Source organism: Garra rufa, chromosome 8 (genome assembly GCF_049309525.1).
Source record: "Garra rufa chromosome 8, GarRuf1.0, whole genome shotgun sequence".
Lineage (NCBI taxonomy): Eukaryota > Metazoa > Chordata > Actinopteri > Cypriniformes > Cyprinidae > Garra > Garra rufa.
This window is the reverse complement of record NC_133368.1, coordinates 10234040-10246765: the sequence shown is the minus strand read 5'-3', so window position 1 is coordinate 10246765 and position 12726 is coordinate 10234040. Positions and strand designations below refer to the sequence as shown.

General features: G+C 37.3%; 1 protein-coding gene across 1 annotated transcript in view; it reads right to left on the bottom strand.

The window, feature by feature from the left end:
* Nucleotides 1–12726, bottom strand: part of cfap91 (cilia and flagella associated protein 91) — a 28949-nt gene that overhangs the window by 2414 nt on the left and 13809 nt on the right. The window contains exons 14-16 of the mRNA XM_073846309.1: nucleotides 11666–11887; nucleotides 10266–10414; nucleotides 9319–9410 (exon numbers count right to left, since the gene is read on the bottom strand). Of these exons, the coding sequence (XP_073702410.1) occupies nucleotides 9319–9410; nucleotides 10266–10414; nucleotides 11666–11887 (463 nt within the window). The remainder of the gene's footprint in view (nucleotides 1–9318; nucleotides 9411–10265; nucleotides 10415–11665; nucleotides 11888–12726) is intronic.

Genomic DNA, 12726 nt, shown 5'->3' with positions numbered 1-12726 from the left:
TGGTCTGATGAACCTCAATTCCATGCATCATGTATAGAGAAAAACCAAACAATGCTCATCACGTGCACAGTAGCAACCCAACAGTAAATGTGCTGGTAGCAACCTCATGCTGTGGGGCTGTTTTTCAGAGGCAGGGACTAAGGGACTCATCAAAGTAAAAGGAAAGCTCAAAGCTTAACAGCCTGCGCTGGAACCAAATCAAACATTTCTGGAGAAACCTGAACATGTCTGCCAGACCTCATCCAAACCCGCAGAGCTTGAGTGGTAAAGAGCTAAGGAGATGAACGGCAGATAACTGCCAAATGCAGATGTGCAAAGCTTGTCGCATCATACCAAAAAGACTTGAGACTGTAAAGGTGCTCCAACTAAGTACCACGTTAAGGGTATGAATACTTATGAAAGGAATTATATTAAGAAATGTCCTAAAACTTAAAAAATGGAATGTTTTTTGCTTTGTCATTATGGTGTATAGAGTAATGAGAAAAAAATCTGTTTAACATAAGGCTGCAACATAAAACGTGAAAAAAAATAAGGGGTGTGAATACTTTCGCAAGACACTGTATATAACCTGAAGTGCTGTGCAGAACTAGTCTAAAAACAGTGTTCATTTTTGAATGAACTTTGTTTTCTATATTTGTGTTCTGTAACCTCAGAAACTGGTCACTCTTTTATGCATGATCAGCTTTTATGACACTCTTATATGTGTCATAAAATGTCTCACAATGGAAAAAAAAAAAAAGAGTGTTTTCATCTACTTATCCTCATTTCACTCGAAGGTGAAATACTATGCAATGTTCCAATACCAGTTAACCATTAAAACCCAAGATTAATGTAGGATTTTTTTCTACAGGCCCATTTCTACTCATCCTCTAATGTTTTCACTTTTTAAATGAATTAAATAATTTTATATTTACATTATAATTTCCCATTTTAAAAATGTAACTTTTACATTTGTTATTTAATGTCTCCATGATATCAAAATATAACTTTTTTGTCTTTTAGTATGAATATGTTAGCCTTAAAGGAACCGTATGTAAGAAATTTATGTCAGTTAATCATAAAATGGCCCTGACATGTCACTAGACATTAAGAAATCATGTTCATTTCAAATACTTATATCACTGACAACAGTGGTCCGGCCAGGATATTGTCATTTAAAAGTGAAAGTTGCAGCCCACAACTGATGTTATTGTTGTCATTTTGTGTTTTGGTCTGAGGCTCCACCCTCCAGCTTTCTACCAATCACGAAGTCAGTAGAGTTTCGTGATCCGGGTTGCCAGCTCTGTTACAGCTGCGGCTATATGAACGTGTCGGATAAAACATGTATAACGTTACGAAACCTAAAAGACCTCGTTATAAATCCGAAATACGTCGTGACAAAGTCCGAAATAACACAAGGATTTGTATAGGAGATGCCTTTGAAAGATGGAGACGGTTGAAAACGGAGAAGAATTTGAAGACAGACGCCAGCGTTGCTGATTTTCTCCTGGACAGGTAAGATTCATCTATGTTTGGCTAACTTTGCTTCCGTACACAGTGGATTTTCCACGGTCGGCCGTGCTAAATGCGTTCATAAAAAGCTTTATATCGCACCACTAGCAGGGTATGAAAACAATCTATGTTCCGACTGAAACGTGGTATTACAGTACATCTTTACGAAATATTTAAATAATAATAAGTAATTTTTGCGATACATAATTAATTTGCAAAAAATCTCTCGTGAAGCATAAACATAATTAACAGAAGAAAAAACAAATTACTGTGTAGGACTCGTCACTTGCCATTGGAAGCTCCTTGTAGCAGCCTACGTTCCTGCTGGATCCTGCAGCTTAGCTGGCAACCTCGAGTCAGGGGGGAAGGGGAGGGGATACACCGTTCTACAGTATTTTGAAAGCAGTACCAGTTTTGGCCACAATCCTACATACGGTTCCTTTAAGATTATCTATAAGCCAGTGTGCCCCAAAGCAATGACAAAATTCACATTTAGAAGATATATACTTGCTGTTTTATGTATATATCAACGATTTTGATCATATCACCCTATACTTCAGTTTCTCATCAAACTTTCTGTCCAATCAAATGCTCTCTAAAATCTGAAGCGTCCCACCTGTTAGATCGCTGTCCCTATGCCTGGACAATTAAGATCCAGCCCAGGACTCCAGATCCCATCAGAAAACATCTGTTTGTCCAGTAACAGAACCACTCATCACCATAGCAGTCTAATACCCAAACCCTGTTAACAGGAGGTCTTGTCTGGTACCCAAAATACCCAAAACACCATTAACAGTCTTCTGTCAGCCAAGAAGTACGCCAAAATGTTATTCCATCCTGACAATTACACCAAAATGTTGACTGAGGAAAAACTAGTGAAATTAAAAAGCAGAAGCAGGAGACGAAGTTATGATGTTAAAAAGGAGCAGAGTTTATTGAATAGTCTTAGTTGCTTATGTTTCAATGCTCAGACTTCGTCTGAAGAGCACAAATTCAATGAGTCTTGTTATACCAAACTGCTTCAAAACAGCATCTCATGAACCTTGAGGTTCATAAACATTCCCTCGTATCTCTTATTCATGAGGACAAACAGGCCATGAAACCACACAGTAATAAGACTAAACAACAATGGACAAATATATATTAAAAAGCAATAATAATATAACATAATATAAATGACTAATCAATAATAAATCAATGAAATTAATATATAAATGACTATAATGATTATTATAAATGATTATAGTTAAATGGAATAATTAAATGATAAATGATTACAAATGAATGAAGAATAAATGAAGAATATAAAAAAAGAAAGTAAAACACAACACAAATGGATGGTTGCTCTCTTGAAGCAACACACACACAGTTTGCATTGGAGGATCCTCAGATCCTTCACGCCCACTACACTATAAATAGATGATGAGGCTAAAAATGGTCACTTGTTCACAGAATTTGTATTTTCTGTATGGTGAATGGTACATAGTGCACTAATAAAATGTATAATTTAAATATAAGTTTTTTAAATTATTTGTAGGTTGATTTCTTCAAACTCTTGCTCTTGGAAAATATAACTTTTTTTGTTTGCACAGAGAGTTTATTTTTTTGTCCCTTGGAGCTTGACAGCCTTAAAGGATAACTATTGCCAAAATGCAACCTGGGCTGTTTTTTTCCTTGTAAACGAGACAAACTTGTATCCAAAAGCATAATTACGACAAACGAGCCGTTTTTGAGATTGACCGCAGGGCTTGACATTAACTTTTTGAGGCACTTGTCCTTCGGACAAGTAAATTTATGTTTCACTTGTCCATGCACAAAAGTCACTTGTCCGGATAAAGATTTATAATATCATTTATTTTTGTTTTGTTTTGCTAATGCAGAATTCATTGAAAGCATCCAAACACTATCAATATTAATACAATTCAGTTGAAACAGTAGAAAGGAACGTAGAAGTAGAAGTAGAAAGGAACAGTAGAAGGATCTCCAGACTCATAGTATAATACAAAGTAATACTTTGCACGCTGATGTGCACAGTGTATCACCAGAGGTAGTGGTGACTCTTGGTGAAAAAAAAATAAAACTATCTATCCGACAGACGCCACAGAACATTTCTCCGTCTTCATAAATAACCCAGTCGAATTCATCTTTCCATTTGGTTACAAATTTTCATTCCCGTTTGAACTCATATGGTGCTGTTGGTGTAAGGCAGGGCTCGAAATTAACTTTTTTACTTGGTAGCACTGGTGCTCCCAACTTTAAAAAGTTAGGAGCATCCCAAAAAATGTAGGAGCACCCAATTTCTTTTTAGTTATGCACCGATCTTGATTCTTCATTGCCGATTCTGATTAACTGACATCTGACAGACGCCTGCCAGATGTTTGTACACAGCAGATGCTTTCCAGATCAAGAGATCTTTATCAGACATCTTGCAGACGTACATGTGCTATCTGAGCCGCGTTGTATAGTATATTGACACGGAGGCGGCAGAATTGTATCTGACAGAATGTGCGCTGTAGCACAAAATATACTATATTTCTTCAAAAGCAGATTGTGGAAACCTTTTAATTGTCCACAATAAAAATAAAATCGTCATTTCACACACCCCTAATTGCAGTTTGTGCAACGCCGGAACAGGGTTTGGTTGAGAGAGAGAGAGAGAGAGAGAGAGAGAGAGAGAGAGAGAAAAACGTCCGGTTCTAAGTTAAGCGGAGCGCAGTTTCAGTGACAGGGAATGATTGACGGCTCAGGGCTCGCAAAATGTCAAAATCTCTGGTAGCCCTTCGGGCAGGTACTCATCAGAATTTGATAGCCCAAAAATTAATTTAACTAGCCCAAATAAAAAAAAGACATTTTTAAAAAATATAGAAAATCAGATAGGAGTCTAAATGTCAATCAAAAATGTTTTCAATACACAAATATAAACAAATATCAAGGAAAGAATTTTATTTCACCATTTAGTGTAGCTGCAGAATTTTAAAATATCAATTTAAGGCAATTTATGACCCTTTTTTTAAGAGCTGCACAAGTTAAATAAACAGTATGAGTGGGGTTGGACAATGTACGGTAGAATATTAAGCCATAAAATTACATGATTTATAATTCAGATACAGACACAAAAAACAAAATATCTAATACAATGGCATTTCAACCTTTATACCATTAAAAGGGATAAATCAAGTATATAATTTCTTATATTTATATAAGATATATAACATTAGTATTACTTAATTGTTTAGATTTTTAAAAGGCAAATTAAATTATTTCACACTTACACATGGATCGATAATTCCAATAATTTGACCATAAACAGCTGAAAAATGTATTGGAAATAAAAATTAATTTGTTTGTCACAAGAGGGCGCTTTAGGAGCACTGAAATACTACGGTTTCCATAGTAACAGCTGTACACAAACCAGCACTAACGCCGTTTTATCAGACATGAAATGTAGGGCTGTTCGATTCCGAAAATTTTGGAATCGATTCCGATTCCGATTCCTGGTTCTGGAATCGATTGGATTCGATTCCAGAATCGATTCCTCACTGTTGTTTCGATTCTTTTTCGATTCTTGTTTTTTAGATTGGAGGAAGCTAATTTCGCAATAAATACAGGATGTAAAGGTCGTATAAAGTTACCTTCTCATAATATGAAGCTTCATTTGTAAAAAAAAAAAAAAAAAAAAGATATATATATATATATATATATATATATATATATATACTATTTTTCTGTAGCTCTGACTGATTTCAAATTGTAATTCATTGCCCAGGAAATTAGTCATAACCCACAGCTCAGCAGTGGACATGCATTTATTGCATGAATAAAACAAGACGTGACGTGTATAAAATGACAAAATTAGCAAACTATACACTGAAACAAAATAAACAGAACTTTAACAACAATACTGATATAAGAGCTATAATTTCGCAATAAATGCAGGATGATATAAGAGCTCGTGGCGTAGCTGTCAATCAGATGCGCTCTCGGCCACTGACGTGCTCTCTGCGTTTTCTTTCAGAGTTATCATTGGCTGATAGAAAGATTAAAAATAGCATTTATTTAAGATGTAAATAAGATCAAGACACGTCATGATCTATTCTGTCGTGCAGCGCTCAAAATTGTGGACATCATGAGCCAGTTCTCCCGTAAAATAACATCTGAATCGTTTTTTGAACTGGTTCATTTAAATGATCTATCCGAACGAATCTTTTTGTGGAAATGTATCAGACTATAATAACTATTAGCGAGCAAGAGGCAAATTAATGGGTGCTTCTCAAACTGAAGGCTGCATCCTTAAACTCAGACGAGTTTAGTAATGAGTCGTTTTTATTACGTTTATTTTCGTCAATCGACGTTTGATGACTTACAGCCGAAATATGCAGCCTTCATGGAATGCAGCCTTCCGTTTAAGAGGTAAGTTTTAATGAGCTGAAAACGGCTCTGAATGAAGAGTCGATTCCCCATGAGAGGATCGATTCCAAACGTTGGAATCGACTCTCGATTCCCAATGCCTCGGAATCGAGGAATCGATTCTTTTTGGAATCGATTCCCAGCCCTAATGAAATGACAATGCAAACGACATGTTTCTGAGGACAGTCTGTTCCCTTCAGATACATTCATATGAAGACATCCCTGCAGCGTTTTGACTTTGATACGTACAGCGTGCATATTTATTCAATGACATCATTGCCTTTTTGAAGATTTATCCAAACCTATCGCGATCGTCTTTCCGTCTTTTAAACTTATACGTTAAACAAGACTTTTAGTCTTGTACTACTAGTCAGTAGTTAGGCTAGCGACAGTTTTGAAACCGAGTCGCACCACACTCATTTCTCTCACTCGCACAAATGCTTCCAAATATAATTTGAGGTCGCACAGATTAATTTATCGCAATTTCGAGAGAGAGAGAGAGAGAGAGAGCCGCGCGCGCGCACTCTCCCATGATCGAACATAGAATGCTGCTACGTCAGAGCGGCCAAAGCGTCAACAAGCTTCCACGTACTTTTTGACAAGAGTTCTTAACGGGGCGGCCAGAGCTTCTTTGCAGCTCAAGTCGGCGGCGGTGTGAACGTACAGTAACTTCACGAGCAGGTCTTTTCCGTTCCGTGTGTGTGTGTGTGTGTGTGTGTGTGTGTCGGCGCGCTGCGCTCTCTGTTCAATATTCCGCTCGGTGTTTGCGCTGCACGTTCTGCTCTGTCGTTAACGGCATATAACGTTAATTAACATGCCATTTTATTTTGTTTGAAATTTAACTTGTCCAGTCGGACAACCAATTTTCTCTTCCACTTGTCCTACAAAAAAATCCACTTGTCCCGGACAAGCGGACAAGCCTTAATGTCGAGCCCTGGACCGTGATTTCGTTTTGTGGTCAATGGCCGGTGAATGGGAGTACTAGGGGCATAACTTTGAGCGCATCAAAATCGATATTTTTACAACACTAAGAAGGCTCGACACACCATGAAACTTTGCTCGAAGTATCGCCTGGGTCCAGTGGCGGTTCTAGACAAATTTGACTAGGGGGGCCAAGAAGGGGCCAGTGTTTAACCAGAGAGGCACATTAAAAAATGACAACAAGTGATATTTAAAGATTATAAACTTTATTTTACTTTAAAATCATACAAACATTTTAGGGATGCTCATATTGACCGTTCACTGTTAACCGACAGTAAGAATTTTAACCGATTTTTACTATAAGTTAAACGGTTTAATTTTTTTTACGTTTGCTGCATGGTGAAAGAAAAAAAATGTTTACTCACGGGCGCGTGTCGACACGTGCAGTGCGGCTGTTTAGACATATTTTGATGAGTAAGCACCTGCTTTACCTTCTCTTAGTTTGTGTAACTGATGTATAGCCTATGTGCTGCACGATAGCAATGGCGATGTTGCGTTATCAGAGAGTGAATCCGTGAATAAATGAATTCAAATTCTGAATTAATTATAGTCTTAAAAGTGCGCGCTCCCCTTACAATCACTGGAAAGCTGTCACTCATACATTACTGTAGTTCATCGCAATCTCTCAAAGTTAATAAAAGGTAATAAAATCACATTTACACAATACAATTAATCTCTTATTTACATCATGTCTACACTTTCTTTGTTTTAATGAGAGAGTTCTCAGAGGTGTAGAATTTCAGCAGAACTGAACCGGCACTTGATCATGAACTAACAATGAACAGCTGTATATTTTTATTAACTAACGTTAACAAAGATTTTACAAAGCCATTTACAAACTTGATTTAATTATCAGTGTGAAAAACAAAAGTAACACGGTTATGTGCAAGAACAACAAGTCACTCACGAAATGAAATTGTTTTGCTTACCTTCGACTCTTGCAACAGGAGAAATAAATCGTAGCTCCTCTATCCAAGAGTAGTTCTAATAGGCTTTATGCCGAACGTCACATGACCAACCCCGGAAAACAGGTCTCATTGCTTCCGCTTGTCGGAGAACGTATTAATAGCCGTAATAAATAATGGCGATATCGACGGACTTTTAAGGTAATCAGTTAAACAAGCCAGCTGTTTATTGTGGACGTTTCATTCGATATTTATATATAAATGTTAGTGAAAAGAATAAAAATTTAAAACTTTTATATATCAATCCACATATGTGATGGACATTGGTTATGATCATTTTTAGTGTCTACTTTGAATGAATCTTGAGTAAATCATGTTCATATTTAAAGAGGGATATGCAAAACGCGTGAACCGGAAGCAACGAGACCTGTTTAGCAGAAAACGGAAGCCTGTTGGGCATGAAGCCTATTGTTGCTGCAGTGTTTGTGTGCGCCGCTCTAATTTACCCATGTAAGTAGAACGATGCGTCGCATTAGTTCCGCTTTTGGCGCTCGTGTGTAAAACCATGATTAATTAATTTTTTTATTTGGTCAGTAGGGGGGGCCACAGGGGTGGCCAAGGATATGTCTACAGGGGCACGGGCCTCCCTTGGCCTCCGTGTAGAACCGCCACTGCCTGGGTCTCTACACATGAACATTGAGAACATTGTTTGTGTACACAGAGTTTACTAAAAAGAAAGGTTTTGAACAACTCACTTTCACTGTTTGAGTTTCTGCTCGCGGCCGTCTTGCCAGTCAAGAGGTGTCGATCTCCGAGTGCGAGGATGGATAGCTCCTAAAGCATATTTCCATATAAATGCACAGCTAATTTGTTGTTTTGTCGCAAGTGAAAAACAATATTACCCTTCTAGTTGTAAAAAGAGCCTCACATAAGCCTAATATTTCGTCCTATGGAGTCCATTCATTCGCATTCGGAGATCGACACTTCTTGACTGGGAAGATGGCTGTGAGCGGAAACACAAACAGTGTAAGTGAGTTGTTCAAAACCTTTCTTTTTAGTAAACTCTGTGTACACAAACAATGTTCTCAATGCTCGAGTTCATGTGTAGAGACCCAGGCGATACTTCGAGCAAAGTTTCATGGTGTGTCGAGCCTTCTTAGTGTTGTAAAAATATCGATTTTGATGCGCTCAAATTTATGCCCCTAGTACTCCCATTCACCGGCCATTGACCGCAAAACGAAATCACGGTCAATCTCAAAAACGACTCGTTTGTCGTAATTATGCTTTTAGATATATGTTTGTCTCGTTTACAGTAAAAAAAAACAGCCCAGGTTGCATTTTGGCAATAGTTATCCTTTAATAAGCATCTCCTTTCATATCTAGAAAAGCAATCCATTCGTGTTCCACCGAAAGCAACAGTAGTGTGTTCTTTTAAAAGGCACAAGGTTAAGTAGATAATAACATTAGGACTAACTTGGCTCAGCCAGTAATAGCTTGGTATTTTACTGATTATTTGCCTGATTGAATAACCCACCTTTTTCTCTGACAGCAATCTTCTGGGCCTCAGGAATGAGGAATCTGTAGACGAGTTCTGCCACAATCTCTTCAGACTGCTGACTGTTCCTCCTGCACGTATACACAGACCAAGAAAGACACAACATGAGCCGATTAGAGCAGATTGATTCTGTTTGCGACAAAGGAAATGCTCTGAAACAGCCCATGCTGCCAAGCCTCGCTGAAGGACACAATACAATGATCTTTGTATCTTGGTAATACAATGTTTATTAGATTAGTTATATGCCTGCACTTCCTACAGTTGTGTTGCCACATCTGACATCCATAATTTATTATTTATTGAGGAAAAGAATACATAGACATATTTCCTACATATTTTATATTTCTTTGGCTGTAACTGTATGTCCATGCATTTCGTCTTGCAGGATAAGCAAGAGTTGTTAAACAGGCAGAGCACAATGGGTGGAAGTCATCCTGTAGGCAAATCTAAGCATGGATTTGTATATTTTAGTGGAAGTGAGTCACCTTATGAACACCTTACATGCATTATTTGATCAGATTTTATTGTATAAGGCCTGTCTTTGCTAAATACTCAAGGACATTATGATAGTATTGAGAGGTCAAGGTTATAATAGTCTATTGTTTTGTGATTCAGACATCCTTGGCAGCTCAACAATGATTTTCTGACGTATGCAGCTGTCAGAGACAACCATGTCTTACAGCCTTTGAATGTCGGTCCATATGGCTGATAGCATCTTTTCTACATACTGAATCTAAAGGTGCATTTACACGTTTCATTCCTTTTCATCAGGAACGTTCAGTGAAGTGTTTTATTTTGATAATTCAATTTAATGTTGACCTTGCTGAGAAGTCTAGCTTGATTTTAAGAGTTGTGATTCACTGTCAAGTTGTAAGATATTCAAACTGGTTTGATTGGATGTCACAGCATTCAAGACAAGGACGTACGTCTTCTCCAAGGCATAGGTGATGTTGTTCAGCTCCTCAGCCTTGTGGTGAATCTCCTCTCTGGCCTGAGCATCAGCTGTCTGATTAATGGAGCCCAGGATGACATCCTCCAGATACATGTCTACTGTGTCCTGATGTACCTTGACCACCTGATACCAAATGATATAGAGATAGACAAGAGATCTCAGAAGGGAAAAAGGAAGATTGCAAAGCTGGCAGTTGCAGTACAAGTTGAAATGTGCACAATATGACTATAAATATAAATATAGGGTAAATTTTAAATTCCTTATGACATTGGAGAATACTGTTGCAATGTGCTTTAAGTCTCTTATGCTCACCAAGGCTGCATTTATTTGATCACAAATATGGTAAAAACAGTAATCATTTGAAAAAAAAAAACTCCACTCTTCAGTGTCACATAATCCTTTAGAAATCATTCTAATATGCTGATTTCCTGCTCAAGCATTATTTCTTCTCATTCTATATGTTGAAAACAGTAGCTGATTAATATTTTTGAGGAAATCGTGACACAAAAGAGAATTTATTTGAATTAGAAATCATATAAATAACTAAATAAATATTTTTAGTGTAACTTCTGATCAATTTAATGTGTCCTTGTTGCATGAAATTACTAAAGGATTAGTTCACTTCCGGAATAAACATTTCCTGATAATTTACTCACCCCCTTGTCATCCAAGATGTTCATGTCTTTCTTTCTTCAGTCGCAAAGAAAATATGTTTTCTGAGGAGAACATTCCAGGATTTTCTCCACATAGTGGACTTGAATGGTTCCCAATGGTTTGATGGACCCAATTGCAGTTTCAATACAGCTTCAAAGGGCTCTACACAATCCTGAGGAATAAGGGTCTTATTTAATAATAAAAAATTAAATATGTTTTAACTACAAATGCTTATCTTGCACTAGCTCTGCGATGCACTTCTGTGACTTTGACGCATTACTTAATTATGTTGGAAAAGTCATGCGTAGTTAGCTCTTCGTCTGTGTACTTTGGTTCAAAGACTTTAGTTTTTTACCTTTTTGTAAAGGCTGCTTGACTTTCTTTGCACATTCACTTTGTTAACACTGGGTTGGTACTTCTGCCTATGCAACTCATGAGGTTGGGCTGATACGAGACGTGCATTTGTGGTTAAAATGTATATCATTTTTAATGTTTTTAAAGAAAATGGTCAATTGTTTCTCTAGATAAGACCCATATTCCTCGGCTGGGATCGTGCGGAGCCCTTTGAAGCTGCAATTTGGAAGTTCAACCCATTGGGAACCACTGAAGTCCACTATGTGGAGAAAAATCCTGGAATGTTTTCCTTAAAAAACTTTATTTCTTTGCGACTGAAGAAAGACAGGCATAAACATATTTATTGTAAATGCATGTTCTTGTGACCTGTTTAAATATCTCATCCTCCTCTCTGCGTCTCCTTTCCTCTATCTGCCGCCTTCCACTCTCCTCAGCCTCACGAATACGACGGTCTCTCTCAGCCAATAAGGTGAAGGCATGGATTCGCCTTTCCTCTTGCAAGCGGACCAACTCTTTAGATAGAAAGTCCAACATGTCTACAATCACTCCTCCAGACAGGCCAGCTATATAGGACTCAATCTGAGACTCCTAAAAGAAAGACAATGGGAGAAGGAAAAAGGATCATTTCAGTAACTGATAAAAGACATTAGAGCTCATTAGTTACATAAATCCATTACTAAGAAGTTTTAACTTCAAACCACTGATTCCAACTAAAATATGAGTATTCTATCAATACTATGTGCTTTCTCCAGTCAAATCATCATCTGGTCTGACTCAGGAGAGAAATATGCACAGATTACACACTTTACAAACAAAAAAAATTCTAAACAAATATGTTGGTGGATTTTGATCTAAGACAACAACAGGGGACTTTTTCACTGGAAAAATTGACTCATAGAGTCATATTTTAGCTAAAAGTTATGATTTACATCTTGATCGTATTGTTTTTCAAACACAGCTTTTAAGACATTAATTGATGGACTGAAGTGGTGTGGATTATTTGTGGATTATTGTGTTTTTATCAGCTGCTTGGCCTCTTATTCTGATGGCACCCGTTCACTACAGAGGATCCACTAGTGAGCAAGTGTAATTATAAACTGATGGGATGATGTAATGATAAATATGTCCAAATCTGTTCTGATGAGTACATTTTCTTTTTTGGGTGAACTATATTAAAATATGCTTCACAAACTGTTAAGATTAGACTATAGTGAACGCTGACTTTGTTCAAAAATAGCTTAAAGCAGCTTTAATAGTTTTCACTGAAGGGGAAGGTTTTGAGTTCTGAAAACTCCAGAAAAAAAAAAAAAAGTTTTCATAATACACTGAACTGTTTCATTTCAAAACAGGAAAAGTCTTATTCATGCCGAGAGAGCATGAAAGGATCTGTGGTACATGTTAAAGCAGAACTAATGTTGTGAATGCCT